The 25,676-nt window shown below is 41.3% G+C and overlaps 1 protein-coding gene across 1 annotated transcript in view; it reads left to right on the top strand.

Moving 5' to 3' along the window:
- Positions 1 to 25,676, top strand: part of ADGRV1 (adhesion G protein-coupled receptor V1) — a 786,618-nt gene that overhangs the window by 312,911 nt on the left and 448,031 nt on the right. The window contains exons 55-61 of the mRNA XM_033919809.1: positions 3,269 to 3,471; positions 3,654 to 3,830; positions 6,772 to 6,954; positions 8,233 to 8,412; positions 13,736 to 13,900; positions 21,144 to 21,261; positions 24,829 to 24,952. Coding sequence (XP_033775700.1) covers positions 3,269 to 3,471; positions 3,654 to 3,830; positions 6,772 to 6,954; positions 8,233 to 8,412; positions 13,736 to 13,900; positions 21,144 to 21,261; positions 24,829 to 24,952 — 1,150 coding nt within the window. The remainder of the gene's footprint in view (positions 1 to 3,268; positions 3,472 to 3,653; positions 3,831 to 6,771; positions 6,955 to 8,232; positions 8,413 to 13,735; positions 13,901 to 21,143; positions 21,262 to 24,828; positions 24,953 to 25,676) is intronic.

The raw sequence follows: 25,676 nt of genomic DNA, 5'->3' as shown, positions 1-25,676 counted from the left end.
TTGATAGAAGCTCAAGTGACAGGATGGTTAGGATAGGCTAGAGTGACCTTCAATTGAGAATCAATAAACAATACCGGATGAACTTCTATGGTCTATTGCCCAGAAATGTTAAAGAAAAAACAATTTAACCATGAATATTCTGTGTAATGAGTGTGACTATTGGGCAGATTGGATGGACTGTTTAGGTCGTTATCTGCTGTCATTTACTATGTTACTATGATCCTCTGCTTTCAACTTTTGAAACCTCAGAGCCAAAATGAAATCCCTACCAAGCTATGAAACCCAGTCAATACCTCATGCCATTATCTGCTCCTTACCTCTAACCCCAAAGCAATCAATTCAAAACCCAATCTCAAAATTCAATCTCATTCTAACCCTCAATAAAGTTGATGCCAGAAAGTACTCCTTTCCAACCTCTTAGTTACCTCACTAGTTGACTAGAAAGGAGGAGTGGCCTTGTAGTTAGAGTAACGGCCTCAGCACCCTGAGGTTGTGAGTTAAATTTTCACTGCGGCTTCTTGTGACTCTGGGAAATTCCCTAACACTTCGTTGCCCCAGATACAAAATGAATACCTATCTAAAATATGTAAATCACTTTGATTATAACCACACAGAAAAAGCAGTATATCAAGCCCCATCCCTTTTGTGCTTTCCCGCCCCAAGAATCATTGAGATCTTTAGAAAAACCACGCCCACAACCCCTCAAATCCTTCCCTTACCATAAGCAGATTTTCTTTCCTCCTGGGGTTGTGCCAGGTCCAAAATGGCCCTGGCTGACCTGTCCCTACACTATTCCTCAGAATGTCTCTGAGTTATTGTGATGAGACTTTTAACTATAGCCCTGGCTTCATATTAAGGTTCCCTTCAAGTCTGGCCATCTGCAGGACCTTTTTCCTCTTCACTAACTATAAACACTGGGATCAGTTTGAGTGCAATGTAAATAATCTGTATTGATGGTTTCGCACTGTAGCACATGGGAGTACATGAGTAGAATGGGTACAAGTGGATCAATTTTTCACTCCGTCAAAAATTGCAAAGACTAGGGGACACTCGATGAAGTTAGAGGGAAATACTTTTAAAATCAATAAGAGGAAATATTTTTTCACTCAGAGAATAGTTAAGCTCTGGAATGCATTGCCAGAGGTTGTGGTAAGAGCAGCTAGCATAGCTGGTTTTAAGAAAGGTTTGGACAAGTTCCTGGAGGAAAAGTCCATAGTCTGTTATTGAGAAAGACATGGGGGAAGCCACTGCTTGTCCTGTATCGGTAGCATGCAATATTGCTACTCCTTGGGTTTTGGCCAGGTACTAGTGACCTGGATTGGCCACCATGAGGATGGGCTGCTGGGCTTGATGGACCATTGGTCTGATTCAGTAAGGCTATTCTTATGCTCCTATGTTCTTTTGAGTTGTAATATAATTGGTATATAGATTTAAATCTATAACATAATGGATGGTCTCTGTTAAAATAATGGTACAGTTCTAATTTACCCCCCTTTTATAAAACTGCAGAAGAGGTTTTTACTGCAGGCTGGTGCGCTTATTGCTCTGTACTGCTCCGACGGTCAATGAGTACTGGAGCAGCGCAAATCATTCAGCATGCCGTCTAGCGCTAAAAACCTCTTGTGCAGTTTTTTTAAAATTGGGGGGGGGGGGGGGGTCAATTTGATGCTTATTTCTTTGAAGAAAATCCTTAGCCCAAAGTGGTTTACAAAATCATATGTAGAAGAGAAACCCCCCCACCAAGAACCATTCTGGATGGTCTTTGGCGGGTTTTTTTTTTCTCTCTTCTACATAATCTAATCTAATCTAATCTAATCTTTGGTCTTGTATACCGGGCCATTCCCCAGAGGGACTCGAACCGGTTAACAAAAGTTTACTCAGAAAAACATTTGGGATAAGTAGTTTGATAGCAGAATCTCTCTATTAAACTCTATTATTTATCATCCAGAAATTTGTTATACAAATATGTCTTCAAGGTTTTGCGATTTGGCCCTCTTCTATACACCGCTTTACAAAATCATAAAATATAAAGAACATACCGTATATACTTGAATATAAGTTGATCCGACTATAAGTCGAGACCCCCCTTTCCTCCCCCCAAAAAGGAGGAAAAATGATTGACTCAAATATAAGTCGGGCGGCTTAATATTCAAGTACCCTGCCCTGTCAGGCTCTGCACCCAGCTCCCTTTCTGCCAGGCACTGCACCCAGCACCCTTCCATCCCTCCCCTGTCAGGCATTGCACCCAGCACATTTCCTTCCCTCCCTCCTTCCCCTGTCAGTCACTGCACCCAGCTCCCTTCCTGTCAGGCATTGCACCCAGGCCTCTCAGGCGTTACACCCAGGCATGCACCCAGGCCTCCAATCCTGTAAGGCATTGCACCCATTGCACCCTTCCTGTCAGGCATTGCACCCAGCCTTCTTCCTTCCCTACTTCCCCTGTCAGACTGCACCCATCACCCTTCCTTCTCTCCGTCCCCCGTCAGACTCTGCACCCTTCCTCCTTCCCTCCCAGGCTCTGCAACCTGCCCCCCTTTCCCTGTCCTAGCATCATAACTCTACCGCCAATCCCCAGTGGAGGTACAGCGGGCAGGAGCGAACTTTCCAAGTTCCTGCCCCGCTATTAACAGGCTTCTGTGAGTGTCTTTGACTGCGCTGAGAAGCACGAGCAGGTGTGCGATTTGGCGCTGCTGCTTAGTGCTGAGCGGCTTCCTTAATGACTCCCACAAATTCTCACGAGAATTTGCGGGAGCCATTAAGGAAGCCACTCAGCACTGAGCAGCAGTGCCAAATCGCGTGACTGCTTGTGCTTCTCAGCGGCCAAAGACACTCACGGAAGCCTGTTAACAGTGGGGCAGGAACTTAGAAAGTTCGCTCCTGCCTGCTGCACCTCCACTGGGGATCGGCGGTAGAGGTATGAGGTTAGGACAGGGAGGGCGGCAGGGTGCAGAGCCTTGCGGCGGTGGCCTACAATAATTTTGGAAAGGAGTGTATTGGCTCGAATATAAACTGGGACCCCCATTTTTGGGCCGATTTTTATTTGAGTATATACGGTAAATCCTGTTTCTCAGCCTACTGTCCTAGTGGAAAGAAGGATTGTGTCCAGTAGCAAAACAGGAAAAAACATACATGTTGATATTATGCAGTTGATTTTCGGTTATTGTTTTTAATGTACTTTTTAAAATTTGTAATCCATCTTGAGCTTTTGTTTTCTAATGTTATAAAAATTATGCAATACTATTACTGTTTATTCCACTTCATTCTGCAGGGGATTCCACTGTCATTACTTTGCTCATTACTCGAGAACAAGGATTCATTGGGGACATCGCTGTCCATGTAATATCAAAACCTAATTTTTCACTGCCCCCTATCAATCAAGCCACAGAGAATCAGGATTACATAGCAAAGGATGAAATAGTCATTATTGCAGAAAACAAAACTGGCATTTTGTTCAATGTCACTATCCTGCCTGTAAGTAATCAAAAATGGGAGATTTTGTTGATAGGACAATGTATATAGCTTGCTCTTACTCTTTGATTCTTACACAATACATTTTTATTATTTTCTGATAGTTTTACAGGAAAATGAATTATGTCTTTATTCATGTGGTAACATTATTTTTATCCAAAATAAAAATGGTTTCTTTCTTTTAGGACAACGTTCCAGAATTAATAGAGGGCTTTATCATAAATATGACCAGAGCTGAATTAATAAATTCATCTTTCCTGGGCAGACAGCCCAGTATGAAGAGACCTGGACTGGAAACTGTGGAGATATCTATTGAGGAAAATGATGAACCCAGAGGAGTAATTGAATTTAACATCACCAAGGTTAGATTGAAATAAAAACATTCAAATGCAATAGCACTAGGAAGGTCATTTTAATGCCTTACAGAGCATATGAGCATATATTCAAAGAGAAACTCCTGGAATTTCCATTAGAGAATGCAAGGGCTGATAGTACTGAGATTACTTAAGTACCCATGGACTTTGCATCTAGGTGCATGCAGCCTCTAAATTTGCATGTTTAGTTTTCTGTGTCATTTACAGGAATTAAGACTTTATTTGGATTTAATTTTTTTTTTAATTGTTTCAGAAGCAACACTGTTAGAAGTACAGCATGTATTCTTTTGGAAAGTGTAAACTGTAGGAAAAGATGGCACATTATTTTGAAAGAGTATGCACTCTTTCCAAACTGTACACATTCTTCATGAATGGTGTTCACTCTGTCAGAAGAATGAGCACTATTTATGACACACACAAAAAAAACCTCTGAATTTTTTTTTCTGTCATTTTAGGCAGAAAAACCAACACAATGGGGCTCATTTTTTAAAAACAGAAAACCATCCAAAAGTGGCAATAAAATGTCAGATGTACTTTTTTGGGGCCAAAACATCCAAATTGCTATATTCAAAACCCATTTCGTAGATGGTTTACTTTTCCTTTTTTTGAAAATCATTTTTATTAGCAAACAAGGCACATCTAATATAACAGCAAGGTTTTCTATGGTGTTCATCTGCAATATGTCTAAATCTTAAGGGGGCAAGTTTTGGATGGAAATAGGGTTGGCTTATGATTTGGACTTTTTTTCTGCAATAATGGAACACTAGAAAATGTCCAGGGCAAAAACAGGATGCTTGAGGTGTAATGGGATTATAGAGATAGCCCATATCCATTCTAACTAGTACTATATGTCATGTCTGTCTATCCAAGTTAGATTGTAAGCTCTTCCGAGCAGGGACCATCTATAGATGTCAAAATGTATAGTGATCTATATGCCTTTCAATGCTATATAAGTGATAAGTAATGGTAGTAGTAGTAGAGGGTCAAACGAAACTGAAGCCCAATTTTGCATAGCTTGTCTAGATAGGAAAATACCTCTAGGCCAGTGGTTCCCAACCCTGTCCTGGAGGACCACCAGTCAGTCAGGTTTTCAGGATAGCCCTAATGAATATGCATAGAGCAGATTTGCATGCCTTCACCTCCATTATATGCAAATCTCTCTCATGCATATTCATTAGGTATCCCAAAAACCCGACTGGCTGGTGGTCCTCCAGGACAGGGTTGGGAACCACTGCTCTAGGCCACACAAATAAAACACTTGCATGTGGTTGAACATTCGGTGGGAACAGACATGTTACAAAACAACAATAACATGGTCAAAAATAGATGGGGCTTTGAACATAATAATATTTGCAAGCGTAAGCAGTAGGTGTGGAACCTGCACATGTTCAGTTGTGCCCATAAGTTTACATACCCCTGGCAGAATTTGTAAAATATATACCATTTTAGAAATATGGAAAATATGAGTGATCCTGAAAAACACCATTCTTTAATTTAAGAATATTGGTCAGGTGAAGCTACCTTTCACCACAGAATTCTGTTTGTCCTTCAGTTATCATAATGGCAACTGAACTCACAAAGAATGCCCTGATCAAAAGTTTGCATGCCCTTGAATTTTTGGGCTGAGAATATACACTCCAGTTGACACATACAGGTAATGGTGGCAATAGAGGTTAAGGGGCTCATAATCAAAAGAGAAAAACATCCAAAAACCAACCTAAGTCGGCACTTGGACAAACTTTTCTCAAAAACGTTCAAGTGCCGATAATAAAAACAGGTTTTAGACCTATTTCTAAACGACCTAGGCCTTTATAGTGCCGCTGAACGACCAAAGCTAAACGGGGCATTTCGGGAGGCGTGTCGAGGGCGGGAGTTGGGCGGGACGTGGGCCGGCTTAGACTTAGTTGTACAGCATGTATAACCGAAAGTTTTACAACAGAGCCTAGACGGAACTTGGACATTGTGACTTAGACCATGTAAAACATGTACTAAGTCCCCAAAACCCACCTAAAGTCACCAGATAAGCACTGCAAACACATAAAACAGACCCCCATACACTATCCCAGTGATCACCGACCCCCCCCCCACCCCCATAAAAATTTTAATTATAACTTTAAAATTCAGCCTCCAGACCATCATCACCTGGCCGCCTGGCATAGGAAAGCCTAGTTGTCCAGCACAGAGGCAGCTTAAGTTGACTTGGGGGTGGGTTAGAGACCCATAGAGAGGATGCCCCATGCCCATAAATCCCTGTAATCACTTCATTGATACTTAAACATGTGCACTCCCCTATACACCCCAAAACCCTTTTTTACTGGCATATAAGTGACTTCTGCAGCCATAAGGGCTATTGGGGTGGTAGATAAGTGGGTCTAGGGGATTCTGGAAGTGGTTTGGGGGACTCACCATAATCTATAAGGGAGCTGTAGGGAGGAGAAGACATGGTACCCTTTTTGTGAAGTTCACAGCAGTGCCCTGTAAGGTACCCCACTATTTAGGTGGCATGTCTAGGTTTGCAGTCCATCACTTTGCAGACCCCTCCCACGTCCAACAGGGCTTGTTCTAGGCGTTTTGGATTTGGACAGAAAGTTGGACTGAAATGTGGTATAAAGATGGACGATTTAGCGGCTTGGATGATCAGATCGGCAGGACGTATAATTAGATGATTTTCGAAACGAAAAAAAAGTTGGACGTATGTTTCGAAAATGTGTCTTAAGTTGTTTTTTACTTTGGACGACTTGCGAGATGGACGTAAACGGACTTAGACATCCCTTTCGATTATGCCCCTCCACGTATCTATACCTGTGCCTTAATTAGTATTTTTGCTAATTCTTTGCACTCTGGACGTGTTTATAAAGTTATGCTTAATGCTGTGTATTGTGGGTGGAGATGTAAACTCTGCATTCCGGATTGTCCTTTGCATTTTCAGGGGGTAGACGGGGCTGTTTCTGCTTATGAGTTACCTCCACCACAGAATATTCTTCAGCTGCCAATTGTCCGGAAAGCTGGCAGATTTGGATTGATCACACTATATTGGAAGGCCACACCTGCCACTGCTAGTCTGGAAGACTTTACTCCATCGTTTGGGAACCTTACATTGGCTGAAGGACAGGTATTTTATTGTGGACATTGTAGTATGAGATGTATTATCTGACTCATTGAGGCATCCAAAAATATCACTGCAGCTTTTAGCAAATACATAGGAAAACTGTATCTGCAAGTTCATGAGGGACAATGAGGAAAAGCTGATATATAAGATAAATTTGACTTTCTATTGTTTCTTCCTTGTTTTGTTTTCTTCTTTTTTGTACATTTTTTTTTAAATGTCTGGCAATATGCTTCCCTTCTCCAAGTAAAAAAGCAGTAAACTATTTCTTTCTTTTTCTCATATTGGCTAGCCTATAATGTTCTGATGATTATTTGGTCGATATTACAAGTTTTGATCAGCGCAGAATTAATCCCCTCTTACAAAGCCATGGTAGTGGCTGCTGCTGTGGCCCCCATAAAGATGTAATGGGCTTGTAAAATCAATGTTCATATTTATTGTTCAGCAATCTTATTGTAAACCATATTGAATCTTTGTTGAAATTTTGCAGGGTATAAGAAACTGTATAGTATGGTATGATTTGCCGCAGACGCTATCATTGCTTTGTAAAAAGAACCCAAAAATTTCTGGATCCAGTAAATCAAATGATACACAGTATCAACAATTCCAGCTAGGGAAGACTCTGCCTGATCCTACTCTAAATCCACTTTGTCTCTTATTAAAAATTTCATTAGCAAATTCCCTTAAAGGTCATGAAAAATTAGAGCGGCATAATTGAAAGTGTGCCTAAGTTTGAGGTTGTCAAAATAAATGGCTTCAATATATTCAGTTTTATGAGTGAAGGCAATATTCAATATATATCAATTTAGCTAGTGCCACACTCTATTTATATTTAAATATTTTCAATGTCACTGTTACAGGAGTTTCATAAATATTTATTCGTCTCATAGCAAATCATTATAACTTTCTTCAGCAAACTTCATGTGGCCTCAGAGGCAGTACTTGGGCGTCATATTTCATGTGACACTCGAGCCTATCAGTAGCCAGCCTCCTCATTGGCCTTTATAATAATTTTCTTAGCCTTTAGATATAATTTAAATAAATGTATAATTTAGAGTTAATGAAAAACTTATCTTATCTTATGTAGATACACTGGATGGGGCTCCGACGTGAATTCAGTGTTTTGCATTATGAGCTGTTTCAAGGAGAGTTCCCCATTTTAGAAGCACTTCTATCTAATTCAAATCAACTAATTGTAATTTGGTTCACTGTATATATTGGTATATTGTATCTAGAAAGTAAATTTATTCCTGAAACTATTTCCTTTTCCTTAATAATTTGCAGGCTACGGCGTCAATAGACCTGATTATAGTGGATGACCATGAGGTTGAGCTTTTAGAGACATTCAATGTCACATTAATTAGAGTGATTGGAGGTGCCAGGCTTGGAGATGAAACTGTGGTAATCATTAATATCCCATCCAATGACTCCCCTGTTGGACTATTTGGTTTTGAGGAAAAACTGGTAAGTCTTTGCCAAGATAGCAAAGTAATGGCAAGGAAGTGGACCTCATGCTTAAGCTCTGGAGCTATTTTGGTTATTTTTGCAATATGAACAGATATCTGCCATCTGGATGTGTGTATTTACTCAAGTGTATAGAATGCTGTTTGCTCTTCTCAGTGCTCATGGGGCTGCATTTTAAAACAGCAAGTTAAGGTAATGATGAAATAACTGCTGTCATATTTTAGCTTTCATAAATAAACCCAACACAACTATAAACACAGTGCGGGTATCAGCCCATCATTATTTCAAAGATAACAAACCAAAGATTCTCAAAACCTCACCACCTCCCTGTGGAGTTGAATTGGCGGAATAAAAAAACCTCCTTCACTCAAATCACAGAGGTGGTTTCATGCAATGCAAACAAACACAAAATAATTTAGTGCTTATCTGTTGTATATCTTTCCAGAATATTACAAATATATTTATTATGTTGATGCATTGCTTTGATTTTTTTATATATACAGATATATATAATTCCCTGAAATGTATTCAGTGTGCATATTACCACCAGGAAATATGGGGGAGAGGAAGAAGACCCTTCCTTGCACAGTTTAAAAAATCCATCACTGTCGACAAAATGTTGCTTCCTCATCCCAAGGATTTTAATTTACTCTATCCTTTCCCACCCTAACCCAACTCCACTTTAGCCTCCTCAACCATCTGAGTCACTATGAACTGAATGCAGATAAAACAAAAGGCCTAATTTTTATTAAAGCATTTATTTGTACTTTATTCTTACCCTTACCCATTAATGATGTGGACATTGATAGTATTCATAGAAACATAATAGCAGATAAAGGTCAAATGGCCTATCTAGTCTGCCCATCCGCAGTAACCATTATCTCTTTCTCTCTCTGAGAGATCCCACGTGCTTATCCCAGGCCCTCTTGAATTCAGACACAGTCTCTGTTTCCACCACCTCTTCCGAGAGACTGTTTCACGCATCTACCATCCTTTCCGTAAAAAAGTATTTCCTCAGATTACTTCATAGCCTATCAGCTCCTAACTTCATCCTATGCCCTCTCATTGCAGAGTTTCTTTTCAAATGAAAGAGACTTGACTCATGCACATTTATATTATGTAGGTATTTAAACGTCTCTATCATATCTCCCCTCTCCTGCCTTTCCTCCAAAGTATACAGATTGAGATCTTTAAGTCTGTCCCCATACACATTATGACAAAGCCCACACGCCATTTTAGTAGCCTTTATCTGGATTGACCTCATCCTTTTTATATTGTTTTGAAGGTGTTGCTTCCAGAATTGTACACAATTTTCTAGATGAGGTCTCACCAGACTCTTTTACAGAGACATCAATACCTCCTTTTTCCTACTGGCCATACCTCTCCCTATGCACCATGGCATCCTTCTATCTTTCGCCGTCACCTTTTCAACCTGTTTGGCCACCTTAAGATTATCACATACAGTCACACCCAAGTCCTGCTCTTCTATCATGCATAAAAGTTCTTCACTCCCTAAACTGTACCGTTCCTTCGGATTTTTGTAGCCCAAATGCATGACCTTGCATTTCTTAATATAAAATTTTAGCTACAAAATTTCAGATCATTCTTCAAGCTTTGTTAGGTCTTTCTTCTTGTCATTCACACCACCTGGGGTGTCTACTCTATTGCAGATTTTGGTATCACCCACAAAGAGGCAAATCTTACCCAACAGCCATTCAGCAATATCGTTTATAAAAATGTTAAAAAGAATTGGCCTAAGAACAGAACTTTGAGGCACACCACTAGTAACATCCCTTTCCTCAGAATGATCTCCATTGATCACTATCCTCTGTCACCTTCCACTCAATCAGTTCTTGACCTAGCCCATCACTTTGGGACCCATCCCGGGGGCACTCAGTTTATTTATTAGACGTCTGTGTGGAGCACTGTCAAATGCTTTGCTAAAATCTAAATACACCACGACTAGCGCATATCCTCTATCCAATTTTCTGGTCACCCATTCAAAGAAATTGATTAGATTTTTCTGACAAGACCTATCTCTAGTGAATCCATGTTGCCTCTGGTCCTGTAATCCACCAGATTCCAGAATCTTCACCATTCTCTTTTAAAAGTGTTTCCATTAATTTGTTTACCACAGAAGTCAGACTTACTGACCTGTAATTCCCTACTTCTTCCTTACATCCACTTTTGTGGAGAGGGACCACATCCGCCCTTCTCCAGGCCTTCAGTACCACTCCCGCCTCTAGAGAAGCATTTAAAAGGTCAGTCAGCGGAGCCACCAGAACTTCCCTAAGTTCCTTCGGCACCCTCAGATGTAATCTTTCTCTTTTGTAAATTTTTGACTAATTAGATATCTTTGTATTCATCCCATTCTTTATAATTTTCCCTAGCATAATCTTTTGTTAACTGTTATGCGGTCTAGAAATATGTTGTTATGTTATGTACACCATCCGACCCCATCGCTTTGTCTACCTTTAATTTAGCTAGCTTCTCACGAACACAACCCTCTGAAAATCAATTGGGGTCTACCACTCCACCATCCTTATTCGCATTTATCATCTGCGGTCCCGCTCCCGGATCTTCAGCCGTGAACACAGAACAGAAATATTTAAGCAATTCAGCCTTTTTTTTATCAGCTTCTACATATTCCTCCCCTTCACTTTTGAGTCTCACAATGCTTCTTCCTATCACTGACATATCTAAAAAATGTTTTGTCTCCCCGTTTTACCATGTCAGCTATTTTTTCTTCCATTTGTATCTATGCTTTCCTGACTTCTCGATCAGCCTCTCTTCACTTTTCCAGATATTTTTGCCTAGCTACTCTTTCTACGATCTTTCGCAGTTTATGAAAGCTAACTTCTTATTCCTTACCTTCTCAGCTACTACTTTTGAGAAGCAAAGCAGCCTTCTTTTCCTCTTACTTTTACTTACTTGCCTACACAAAAAGATTTGTCGCCCTTACAATAACTCCTTTCAGTTTTGCCCACTGCATTTCTACTCCTTCCAGATGTTCCCATCCAGACAATTCATTGATGTAATCCCCCATCCAAACAAAGTTAGTTTTTTTGAAGTCTAGAACCTTTGTTTTTTAATGAGCCCTCTCTATACCCGTCTTAATATTAAACCGTACTATGCAGTGATCACTGGATGCCAGATGATCACCCATAGTAACATCAGAAAAACCTTCCCCATGCTAAGTTTATGCAGTGTATCTGCACAAGGAACTGATGAAGATTCTAAGAATTATCACTGATAATCAGTTGAACTTTCAATCATACATTTATTTTATCCATAATTCAATAATACTTTTTCAAAATGAAAACAAATTCAGTTGAGTCTTTTCATTTTTTTTATTCATTTATTCATTCAATTTTCTATACCGTTCTCCCAAGGGAGCTCAGAACGGTTTACATTAATTTATTCAGGTACTCAAGCATTTTTCCCTGTCTGTCCCGGTGGGCTCACAAACTAAAGGCAAAAGGCATTAAGGAAGCTTCTTCATGCTCTGCTGTTAGGACAACTAGATTATAACAATAAACGCTTTTCAAACCTCTATCTGATAGATTTAATAAGGCTGCAGCTTGTTCAACATACTGCAGTTAAATTCCAAGATCCAAATGTTGCAAATGTTGTGATAATTTTATTCTGTTATTAAGACAGAAGCATTGATTACCTATTTCTGCAAGAATGTCTTATAACATTTTAAAAAGTATATAATTCTGGTTTACCACAATTCTTATCTTGACTTTTAATTCCCTGTTACCAATGCATAAGAACATAAGAATAGGCTTAATGGGTCCAACCAATGGTCCATCTAGCCCAGTATCCCATCCTCACGGAGGGAATCCAAGTCACAAGTACCTGGCACAAAACCCAAATAGTAATGGCATTCTATGCCACCGATCCAGGGCAAACAGTTTATGGACTTTTCCTCCAGGAACTTGTCCAAACCTTTTTTTAGAAACCAGCTACATTAACCACTCTTATCACATTTTCTGGTAAAACATTCCAGAGCTTAACTTTTCTCTGAGTAAAAAATATTTCCTCCTATTGGTTTTAAAAGTCTCTGTAACTTCATGGAGTGTCCCCTAGTCTTTGTAAATCTTGATGCAGTCAAAAATTGATCCACTTGTATCCGTTCTACACCATTCAGGATTTTGTAGACTTCAATCATATCTCTCCTCAGCTGTCTCTTTTTCAAGCTGAAGAGCCCTAATCTCTTTAGTCTTTCCTCATACAAGAGGAGTTCCATCCTCTTTATCATCTTGGTTGCTCTTTTTTAGTGCCACTGGTTTTTTTTTTTGAGATAACAAGACCAGAACTGAATGCAATACTCAAGGTGAGGTCGCACCATTGCGCGATAGAAGCATTATAACATTCTTAGTCTTATTTACCATCCCTTTTCTAATAATTCCTAGCATCTTGCTTGCTTTCTTGGCCGCTGCCACACATTGGGTGGGAGGTTTCAGTACAGTGTCCACAATGACACCCAGGTCTTTTTCTTGAGCGCTGACCCCCAAGTAAAACCCAGCATCTAGTAATTATGATTTGGATTAGTCTTCCCAATATGCATCGCTTTGCATTTGTTCACATTCAATTTCATCTGCCATTTGGACGCCCAGTCTTCCAATTTCCTAAGGTCTCCCTGCAGTTTTTCACAGTCCACATGCGTTTTAGCAACTTTGAATAGTTTAGTGTCATCTGCAAATGAAATCACCTCACTCGTGGTTCCAATTTCCAGATCATTTATAAAAAGTTAAATAGCACTGGTCCCAGTACAGATCCCTTACTGATACCTATTTTTTAGGTGCCACGCTAACCACTTGGTGGGTGGCAATGTAGCTGCACCATCTGATTAATGCAGAGTACATCTACTCTCTTCCCCACTCCTGTCTCCAGAGCTATAAAATAACAATTTTTAGCTCATGGGTAGCATGTGCTGAACCCAAAACTACTGTGATTAATTTGTGCACACCCTTTAGCAGTGCCCTTTACCCTACAGTAAGGTGCTTATTGCAGCTTAGAAAAAAGACCCCTTAATAAACATAAACATAAAGGTATAACATATATTATGCATATTGACTGCAATAGCTAATAGAATTATTTGGAGAGTGTTTTATTTCTGTTAGCAAAAATTCATTGGATCTTTATGATGCAAACAATGTTTCTTTGTACTAGTATTCTGTCTTTTATATATGTTAGTGGTAAGACAGAAAATGGCCCAAATATATTGTCTGTCAGTGGCAGAGTAGTACTAAGGTATCACTGGCACCAGATCAGATGGATAATTTTACTTTTGCTTTCATCATACTCTCTGTTTAAGGTCAAGGTTCGTGAGCCTCAAGCTTCTGATGATCCAGCTGGCCTTGTGTCGCTGACTATAGTGCGGAGTTTTGGTGGGCTGGGAGCAGCACAGATTATATGGGTGCTGGAAGAAGCAGCTAAATATGACCTCAGTCCTCTAAATGGAACTCTTCTGTTTAATGAGGTACAAATACTAGCATCTTATTTCCAGCTTTTGCTTCATTCCTAAAAGTAAGAATTTCAGACTGCTCTGGTTTCAGTTATATTGATCTTTAGCAGTGATGTGTTACCAGGGTCAGCCCACCTAGGTCCGCAGAACTCAAGGCACAGCTGTTGTGCATAGCTGGAATGCCTAGGAACTTAAAAACTGTAAGCACCTGGGTCAGGACCTTTAAGCTCATGCTGAAGCTCAAAGGCATGTCATGTCCTGCCCCCCTCCAACATGAAAGCTGGCATATGAAAATAAGAATGGAAGAGTTGCCATACCTGGGACAGACTGAAGGCCCAGTATCCTGTTTTCAACAGTAGCCAACCCAGATCACAATTACCTGGCAAAATCCCTGGGAGTAAAACAGATTTTATACTGCTTATCCTCATAATAAGCTGAAGGTCCGGCACTGAGTGATCACAATTTTTGAGAAGTACAGCACGCCAGCAACAGTAGAGGAAAAGAGGCGTAAGCCCAGTTTAAATAAGTAAAGGGAATAAGTGGGAGAAATTCTAGACATGATGGGAGAAATGAAGAGAACGGGAGATGCTAGAAACTTGTGGGGGGAGAGAAGGGGAGATGCTGGAAACCTGAGGAGGGATAAAGAGAGGTGCTGAAGTATGAGGTATAAGGGGAAAGGAAAGAGAGATGCTGGGCATGAGGAGGTGTATAGGCCATGAGCTGTCCTGGAAGATGAGGGCATGGCTAAAGCTTTATCTAGTACAGTGTCAGGTAAACTAGGCAAGTCCTGTTAGGTGCTATTGACTCGTGTTCAAGTCCTAGCGACTTGATGAAAATCATCAAGTTTTTGTGGCAGAATAAAGAAGATTGCCGGGCCTTTCTTCTGCACAGTATAAATTTGATGCGCAGTATAAATTAGATGTTGTTGTTGTCGTCGCATCAAATGCGATCCTCCACCTCCAACACTGGCCATCTGCTGTTGTTAGTCTGACTTCTCCACTGAAAGTGAAACCTGTCCGCCTTGGGAGGCCCTGCTGGTAGTGAAACTACCAACGGCATAACTTTGAAATATTTGACAATGCATGCACATCAAATGTTAATTTTATATAAACCTTGAATTTTTAATAATAAGTCAAAAAAACCCTTATAATTAAAAAAACCTTTCAGCTTCACTGCAAGCCGCAGTGGCATGATAAGCCTATGTACCATGACTGAAAAGGCAAGTCCTATGTACTACTAATTTTCTATTCAGGGGTTCCCTCCAACTTTACCCTCTCACTAAGAATGTCTTTGTGCCTAGTTAATATCAAGTTAATGGTCTGCTAGACCTAGAGACTAGTGAACTAAAGTTGGCTGAATTTCACACAGAGGCTTTCTTTGTCTTCATTTCCGAATGAATTTAAATCAGTCTGATTAAAAAAAAAAACAACCTTATGCATGGAAGTTTCCTCTGGACAACACATAAATATATTTATACTTAGGGTGGAGTGAAAATTATCTTGCAAAGAGATTTTTGAGCAAGCAGTTTTCATAACTTCATATATAATTAGCTGTTTTGCATGTCCACGCATTGCATTACCTCATTATTAATGCAATTGCTGAACTCCAGTAAGGACTGTCCAAATGTACAAAGTAGTTTTGCAAATGAGGGCTACACGCAGTGACATAGTAAGGGTAAGCAGCACCCGGGGCGGTGGTGCCCCCCCTCCCTCTGCCCCTCTCCCCCCCAGTCGCGCACACCCCCTTCCCTTTCAAACTTCTATGGCATGAGCAGCATGCTGCCCACATCGGTGCCAGCTCCCCTTTGACGTCACTTCCTAGGCGTGGTTCCCGGAGGTGATGTCGGAGAGACTGCCAAAAAGTTACGGGGAAGGCAAGGGGCGCGCACGGCAAGGAGAGAAACAGAGAGTGAGCGAGCGAGGGGGGTGGAAAGAAGGGGTGCTTCCGTGCCCTTAGGAATTTCCCCAAAGTTTTTTCTATTTCAGCACAAGATATGTTTAAGCGATACTTGAATGAGATTTTGAAAGTACCAGAGGCTTCATATCCATCCCTCTCTAAAATTTATTATTTGCTTGTGAGAATAAAATCCCATGTTACTAATCAGAAGAATTTGTCTGCGGATAGTCTTGACCTAACTAATTTCCTACAGAGGTCTGATAATGAAGCCCAAGTTCCGGCTACTCTTTTGATACAGTTTGCCATTGATTCCGATAGGGAATGGTTACTTAAATTGTTCTTTAAATATAGAGATGTTTCTGTTATGTCATATAAAGTAAGAATGTATCCTGACGTATCTAAACCTACCCAGAAAAGAAGAAAGCCATTTCTTCTTTTGAGACCCCAGGTACTGTGGTTAGGCGCAACCTTCGTTTTACGATATCCATGTAAATGTGTAATGGTATATAAAGTTAATAGATATGTATTTTATGAGCCGCAGCAATTATCTAAATTTATTTCCACGCAGTCTATACCTGCTTCATGAGTGTTGTACTCCAGTTAATCTGCTCATTTGAATTTTCTCGGGAACTAACAAGTGCCATCTTTATTTTCCTAAGTTATGCATCTCAATGGCCACGAATTTGGTCTTGAAGGATGAAATGTATGGTGTCTGCATCTATGAGACAAACTTGGTTTTTTCTGTTACATAGAGCACAGTTCTTCAACCGCCGGTCCGCGGACCGGTGCCGGTCCGCAAACAAAATCTTGCCCGTCCGCGAAGGATTCGGTCCCCGCCACAACGAAAGGCCGGCGTCAGCTGACTTGCAACTTCCTGTTGCAGTCGCTGTGCCGGGACTCCTGCCTTCCACCGCGTTTGCCTCCTGCCTTGTCTCCGCACCTCCAGACCAGCAGCGGCAGCTCTGTATGCTTTTAACTTCGGCACAGAGCTGCCCCTAATCAATAGTTTAGCGCGGTTTCATAAGGCAGCCTCGGGGCCTTTGCTAGGCCGGCCCACATCGCATCATCGAAGCGGGCCGGCTATCAAAGGCCCCGAGGCTGCCTCATGAAACCGCGCTAAACTATTGATTAGGGGCAGCTCTGCCGAAGTTAGAAGTACACAGAGCTGCCGCTGTTGGTCTGGACTCTTGGGCCGCTGAAGGAGGGCAAAGAGCAGCTGTCCTGGAGGTTTCCCTTCCTCCCGCCTTTGCAGGTCCCTTTTTTCCTTCAAGCGGCAACAGGCCCCAGCTTCGACATCAATCAAGTAAGTTCCACTGTTCCTTGCAAGCGGTTCTGCTCGGCCAAAGCTTCCCCTCTGACAGCCACCCTCAGGGGAAAGAAAGTGACCCACAAAGGTGAGGGGAAGGGGGGCAGATGATGGAAGTTGGGGGGGAGAGAGAGAGAGAGCGAAGGGGCAGATGATGGAATGGAGGAGATGAGAGAGAGAGAGAACGGGACAGATGATGGAAGTGAGAAGAAGGGAGAGAGAGCAGAAGGCAGATGGATGTCAGTTGAGAGGGGAGAGCAGATGCTGAATGGAAGTGGGGAAAGAACACATACTGGATGGAAGGAGGAGATAAATAAAGGGGGAAGAAAATAGTAAGATAATGGAGGGGTGAGGGAAAGGGGTGACAAGCTGTGCGTAGACACAGTGAAAAGAGGGAAACGGGACTAAATAGTAAGAAAGAATTTAATTTAGATGGAGGCAGAAAATAGAGAAGGAAGACCAGAGAAGAAAAGGGAAGAGAGAGCAGAGAATGATATCAGATCTGAGTGGAGGAAATGAGAAGAGAGATATGCTAAAAACCACAGGGGGGAGGGAAGGATAGAGATACCAGACCATGAGGGGAACAAAAGGAAGATGATGGATGCCAGACCAAATTGGGGGGGGGGGGGGCAGGAGGAGAGATGGCAAGGAAAGACAGACAGTGAATGGAAGGGGCAGATGCTGGACTGAAGAGACAGAGAAGGTTATCATGCTGCTGTACCGGGTCATGGTACGCCCTCACCTGGAGTACTGCGTCCAGCACTGGTCACCGTACATGAAGAAGGGCATGGTACTACTCGAAAGGGTCCAGAGAAGAGCGACTAAAATGGTTAAGGGGCTGGAGGAGTTGCCGTACAGCGAAAGATTAGAGAAACTGGGCCTCTTCTCCCTTGAGCAGGGGAGATTGAGAGGGGACATGATAGAAACATTCAAGGTACTGAATGGAATAGACTTAGTAGCTAAGGACAGGTTGTTCACCCTCTGCAAGGCGGGGAGAACTAGAGGGCACTCTCTAAAGTTGAAAGGGGATAGATTCCGTACAAACGTAAGGAAGTTCTGTGGTAGAAAGCTGGAACGCTCTTCCAGAGGCTGTTATAGGGGAAAACACCCTCCAAGGATTCAAGACAAAGTTAGACAAGTTCCTGCTGAACAAGAACGTGCGCTGGTAGGGCTAGTCTCCGTTAGGGTGCTGGTCTTAGACCAGAGGGCTGCCGCGTGAGCGGACTGCTGGTCATGATGGACCTCTGGTCTGACCCAGCAGTGGCAATTCTTATGTTCTTATGTTCTTAGGGCAGACACTGGCTGGAAGAGAGTGAAAAGGCAATGAAAGCAGAAACCAGAGATGACAAAAGGTAGAAAAATAATTTTATTTCTATCTTGTGATTCAAATATATCAGATTTGAAATATGTATCTTGCTAGACATAATTGGGGAGTGCAAAGCCCAGGCAGTGCTTCTTTAGCTTCCAGCTGGCTTAGGGATCTCTCTGACCAGGGGGCAGTTGCCCTAGTTCCACTCCCCTAACACCATTCCTGTCATGTGTGACTGTGGTATTCTGTTACTTGATATTTGTGTAGCATTCTGTAATAATTTGGCTTATTCCGTTTTCTTGATAGTAGAGGGGATATATGTGAAGGGGAGGGGAGACAGGGGTTTTGTTGATCTTTGCACTGTATTATTTGTATTTATAAAATGACAATTGTATAGAATATTGTTTCTTTTTATACTTTAATAAAATATGTTCAATATAAAATTATAACTATTTGAGGCTTGTGCAGATAGGATCAGATGGTTTGTGGGACCGAGCTCGCGGGGACGTGGCGGCGATGGTTTTAAAAAAAAAATTTCAGTCTTAGTAGTTTGCCGGTCCACGAAATAATTATTTTATTCCCGCCGGTCCATAGGTGTAAAAAGGTTGAAGAACACTGACATGGAGCGTTATGGACCCCTGTTAGGTTGCAAAAATTAGATAGTTCTTTGTCTAATAGATGCTGGCATTGTCATCTAGAAGTAGGAACTTTAGATCATTTATTGTTTCATTGCCCATATATTATGAATTTTTGGAAATTAATTTGGGAACAAATTAATAATTTATTAGATAACCCAGTGGCATTATCTTATGATACTGTGATATTTGGTATGGAAATGAGAGCAAAAAGTCAGATTTCTGCTAACAACAATAAATTATTACTAATAATGACTGGGGTTGCTATTCAGCAAATTACATATAATTGGAAGGATTGGAAGAGATTAAATTATAACTTTTGGTGGAATTCTTTATGCCATATCTATAAAATGGAAAGATTTATTGCTTTACAAAGGGGATACTTTAAGAAATTTCAGGATGTGTGGAAACCATTAACAAAATATTGTAAGGATTAAGTAAAATTATTTCCCTTTTAATTATCAGTTCAGGATATAGGGAGGGGGGTATTTTTCTTATTACATATATTATATAATAATGGAAGATATGGATGGGAGGGATGGGAAAGGGGAAGGGATAAAATTTATATAATGTACCAATGATTGTTTATAAGTGATATATTTATTGTTACTGTGAATGAATATATTTTACACTTAATGTAATTTTGAAAATGAATAAAGAATATTTAAAAAAAAAATTTTTCCTAAGTTATATTTGATAGTAAAATTTACTCAGTCATGTTATAGCTCCGTCCCTCTTATTGTGGACTAACTAACTTTGGAATGTATCATTTTACCTTTAATTATTATGCAGGAATGTTTTGTTTTTTGCTAATTAGCTATATTTCTGTTTCCATGGTAATTTTCCTTATGACTTGTTTTATTGTTATATGATGAAAAAACAATAAAGAATTAAAGAGGAAAGCTGCGCCCGGAGTGGACCACACTCCCTGCACACTCCCTTACTATGCCACTGTCTATAAAGTCAATTCTTTACCGGTGCGCCTACTGTATAATTTAGGCACCTGAAGGGTATTGATGTGATTCATATGTTATAAGGAAAAGTTTGTACAGTACCTCTTTTCCTTTATAGAATACTAACGTAACCAGATATACTGGATGTGCTGTTAAGTGTGAGCAGTTATGCCAGCCAAGGAGCTGATGTAAGTGCTCACACCCTAAATGCTGGAAATGCACATGCAACCTGCAATATGCTATAAGTTATGTGTATAAGTGTGAGTCCTGCCCAAACTTTCTATATGTGTACTCCTGTCTGCCAAACGTGATATGTAAAATGAGCACGTATTGAAGATAAAACAAGAGGCAATGTCCAACTGCCAACACAAAGATCAAGCAAAAGAAAAGCAGCAGGGAAGCCAACAGGCTCAGCCTTAGCATGACTGAGCTGCTGCCAAACTTTGGAGTAAGAATAATTGGTGAGGTGGGGGGAGGGAGTGCTAGAAAGGATTTAGAGAAGAGGTAGAGGGGAGATTTAAAGGTAGATGTTTGAATGCATCAAATTGATGTTAAGGAGGTGCTGCTAGGGAGGGAAGGTAGCAGCCTGCAGATTTGGATGAATCTGATTGGCACTGGGAAGTTGGTTGTCAGGACCAATCAGGAATAAGACGGGGAATGGTTTTGAGTGGAAGTCTGGGGCAAGTACATTTTGGGAATAAATTTGGCTGGGTGGCACCTGTAAGTACAATTACAATACAGAAAATCACTCAGACAGTAATTACTCTGGACTTGTCTTCAAGAAGTATGACTGCACCTATGGTGGCCCTAAGATTCTAGTAATTTTGTCCTATGAAGAAATAATGCCAATGTGGGAATATATAGTATTTATTACAGATAATAATAATTAGCAAATAAGGTCAACAAGTTACAAAAATTTACTAATGGTTACACAAAATGGATATGTAGATATGTTTATTTGGTTACACTTCAATATTTCATAAGAGATAACAAAGCAACAGCTATATTAGGCCATAAACCATGTGTCCAGGAATAACCAACCCTTAGCAAGTTAAGACAAGTCACTGACTAGTCTTTGAACTATAGAAAAAATTGACTTCCTAGCTTGAATGGCTCTATACTCCATTTTGTCTCCCATCTTTTCTTTCTTTTTCTGTAGACTGAGTCCCGCAAGACTATTAATTTGCAAGCAATACAAGATGGAGTGCTAGAGGGTGAAGAGAGATATACCATTCAACTATTATCTGCTGATAATTCAGAGATATCCCTAACAGACGGTAAGGAAACTGATCCTTGAGTTGTCCTCACAGAGGGGCTGATATGGAAACCTTGCATTAAGAGCCAGATGCTATCACTTAGCATATGTGTTTTCTAAGCAAAATTACAGTAATTACAAAGTTTTCCTTCTCAATGCAGTAACCAAATAAAGTGCACTTAGCATGGGATAATGTACTAATTGCATTTGCAATTGGGTGTGCACTAGGGGAAGCTATGTTTTACATAGTAACATAGAGGGGCATAATCAAAAGAAATGTCTAAGTCCCCTTTTGGCCTAAGTTCCCAGGTGCAGAAAGTAGGCAGCAGGGAAATGTTCATTCTAAAAATAAAACCCATCCAAAATGAGGTTTAATTTGAGAATGGCCTACCTCTAAGTTCAGCAGTTTAATCGCCCAGACCGTCACTACGTATATCCTTACAACACATTCCCGATCAAAAAATCACCCATCCCAAATGCTCAAAACAAGACCTTTTAGGCAAAGGAGGGAGGGGGCCAATCCTTTGCCTAAAAGCAGGATTCTCTAACCGGCGTTTGTCATAAACAATGCCGGTTATAGAATCCTGGAACTGTCCCCACCCCCTGCAACGATCATGATAGGAGAGATGCCCAATCTCTCCTGCCATGATCCCCCGTGACCCCTCCCCCCCCCCCCCGAATCTTTCCCGGCAGAAGAGATGCTCAATCTCTCTTGCCACGATCCTCCATGACCTTCCCGAATCTTCCCCGGCAGGAGAGATGCCCAATCTCTCCTGCTGGACACAACCTCCCCACCCCCGAACACCCACGCGATCACTGGCAGGAGGGTGCCCAATCCTTCCTGCCAAACACAACCCCCAACCCAAACACCCATGCGATTACTGGCAGGAGAGATGCCCAATCTCTCCTGCTGGACACAACCCTCCCCCCAACTCCTGCCGGACCGCGCACCCACCCTCAGGCAGATACTCAGTGTTCTGTAACACTGCGTGCATCTTTTATGAATGCTCTTGACCTGCCCGCACCCATCCTATGGCCATCCCTCTTTTGAGTTGCACACAATCCAATTTAGGTGCCCATTGTTGCAAAATGGCATTCAAGCAGATTGCAACTTAAATCATTATTAGTGCAAATTAAGTGCTCGTTAGCTCCAATAATTAAATTATTGGAGCATGCTAACTAATGTGTGTGCCAGTCTAGAATCTGAACACAATTTTCGGCAGTCTTTATAGAATCCGTAGAATAGTGTATAACAGGGGTCTCAAAGTCCCTTCTTGAGGGCCGCAATCCAGTCAGGTTTTCATGATTTCCCCAATGAATATGCATGAGATCTATGTGCATGCACTGCTTTCAATGCATATTCATTGGGGAAATCCTGAAAATCCCACTGGATTGCGGCCCTCAAGGAGGGACTTTGAGATCCCTGGTGTATAACTATAAAGGGGCATGCATATGGGAAGGAAATGGTGTCGGGATTAGCCTAGAACTTATGAACTAAGATTCCTGAATACAGCCAGTTCTGCACACAATTGCAGCATTTAGTCAGACTTTTACACCAGCCATTGACATAGTTGTCATATAACAACATAAGAATTGCCATACTGGGACAGACCAAAGGTCCATCAAGCCTAGTATCCTGTTTCCAACAGTGGCCAACCCAGGTCCCAAGCATCTAGGTAGATCCTAAGTTGCAAAACAAATTTCTATGCTGCTTATCCTGGGAATAAGCAGTGGATTTCCCCAAGCCATCTCAATAATGGCCTATGGACTTCTCTTTTAGGAAATTATCCAAACCTTTTTAAAACCCCACTAAGCTAACTGATTTCTTCACATTCTCCGGCAATGAATTCCAGAGTTTAATGTGTGAAGAAATATTTTCTCTGGTTTGTTTTAAAGCTACTACTTAGAAGCTTCATTGCATGTCCCCTAGTTTTAGTGTTTTTGGAAAGAGTGAACAAGTGATTTCACATCTACCCTTTCCACTCCACTCATTATTTCAGGGCTGCCCAAGTCCGGTCCTCGAGATCTACTGGCAGGCCACGTTTTCAGGATATCCACAATGGACATGCATGAGAGAGATTTGCATACCAAGAAGGCAGTGCAGGCAAATCTCTCTGATGCATATTCATTGTGGATATCCTGAAAACCTGGCCTGCCAGTAGATCTCGAGGACCGGACTTGGGCATCCCTGCATTATTTTATAGGCTTCTATCATATCACCCCTGAGCTGTCTCTTCTCCAAGCTGAAGAGCCCTAGCCGTTTTAGCCTTTCCTCATAGGGAAGTCATCCCATCTATCATTTATGTCGCCCTTCTCTCTACCTTTTCTAATTCCACTATATCTTTTTTTGAGATATGGTGACCAGAACTGCACACAGTTTTCGAGGTGCTGACTTATACTAACCACATAATTGCTGATATGGAATTTGGTCCAGATTCTATAACCAGCGCTGTTGTCAGTGGCTGCTGATTGCATGCCAATCACGCGATGGCGCTGGTTAGAGAATCATGCCTCCAGCAAAGGTAAGTGCAAGAAAGGTAGGCCGGGGGTTTCCAGGCCTATATTTCCAGTGCCTACCCTTGATGTGAATCGCGCCTCTGTTGGTGATTTATGGCGCCTAATGCCAACAGTGGCGTTAGGCACCATAAAGCACCTATAGAAGTGCGATTCCAGTGCTGATATTTTAGGCACCGGTAGTGGTAAAAGTCATTGAAATTGCATTTTTTTCCTGAGCTTGGGTGCCTATTGGCACTGAAAAAAACGGCGCCATTCAGAGAATCCGGGCCTTGTGCTTAGCGAGCGAGCAGCAGCATCACACCAATATGTTGGTGATCTAGTTAGAATTACTCCTTATGCACATGCTCTCTATACCACGTTCCCTTCACCCCACCCCCAAATCTGCACATAGAAAGCTCTTTTTTTTTACGTAGGTAAATGTACAGATGGCATTCTCTCGGTTTGTTTGAGGAGAACAATTTTCAGCTAGCCTTTAAATGGCTTTCAAAATTGCTGTCTGCATGCACAATAGTCTAAAAGTGAGTGTAATTACAGTAAAACCTTGGATTGCAAGTAACTTGGTTTGCAAGTGTTTTGCAAGACAAGCAAAATATTTGATTAAATTTTAACTTGATATACAAGCAATGTCTTGCAATACGAGTACATACAGTCTACACACATCACAACTGAGCCGATGGTTCTTCTCTTTCTGACGCTGTAAGAGAATAGTGACTGCTCTAAACAAGCAAAGTCTTGCAATACGCGTACATACAGTATACACGCGTCACATCATCACAACTGAGCTGATGGTTCTTCTCTCTCTGACACTGCAAGAGTGTAGTGATTTCTAAACGAGCGAGGTCTTGCAATACAAGTACGTACAGTATTTTGTATTAAAATTTTTGGGTTGTGGAACGGATCGTCTGAGTTTCCATTATTTCTTATGGGGAAACTCGCTTTGATATACGAGTGCTTTGGATTACAAGCATGCTTCTGGAACGAATTATGCTCACAAACCAAGGTTTGACTGTATTCTGTGTCCTGATTACTAAGTACTGTATTGTAGACAACATTTAAATCTTTTATTTTAAAGGTGGGGCAACCATTATAGTCTTGGGAGATGAAGGAGCATCTGGAGTAGTTGGGATAGCTTCTTCATCCAGGGATATTCTCATTGGGGAGCCCTTGGGAAAATACAATGGAACTGCTCTTGTTAAGTAAGTGTTTCAGCATTTCTCTGATATATGCATTTATTTCAGTAAATCCCCTATTAAAGGAATAAGGTAGTGGCAGAGTTGAAAAGGCAAGCTCCTAAAATGAATGTAAGCACACTGTTATAATGAGGAATCTGTATCAATTTCCACTAACTAAATATACAATGAAAGAGAGACACAAAGGACAATTTTTAAGACAGCTACCCCCATATTCTATATACGGTGCCAAAACTGGGCACCAGTATTTGGGCCCTGATCCAAGATATGAGCCCAACTAAATTAGCACCAATCTGAATTTATGTGCACAGCTTGCTATGTGCTAATGTATAGCAGTGTACATTTATGCATACAACACAAAAGGGGGCGTGGACATGGAAATTGTTGGGTAGGTCAGGGGCATTCCTAGAATTTGCACACAGTGTTATAAAATACCAGGATGAGAGCCCAAATTGGGCACCAGGAACTACTGTACACATGGGGGTCCTTTTATCAAGCTACAGTAGGGGTTTAATGCACGTAATACTGCGCGTTCAACCACCTGCCGCGCTAGCCGCTAACGCCTGCATTGAGCAGGTGTTAGTTTTTTAGCCGGCTGCAGGGGTTAGCACGTGATGAAATGTCCGACACGCTAACCCCGCTAGCGCGGCTTGATAAAAGGAGCCCTTGGTTTCACCTGGAAGATAAAGAACAGGGGAGTAGTCCGGATGCCAGATGATCATATTTTATG

This window comes from Geotrypetes seraphini, chromosome 1, assembly GCF_902459505.1.
Source record: "Geotrypetes seraphini chromosome 1, aGeoSer1.1, whole genome shotgun sequence".
NCBI classification, from domain to species: domain Eukaryota; kingdom Metazoa; phylum Chordata; class Amphibia; order Gymnophiona; family Dermophiidae; genus Geotrypetes; species Geotrypetes seraphini.
Note: the sequence above shows the minus strand (reverse complement) of the source record. Positions and strands in the feature narration are given on the sequence as shown.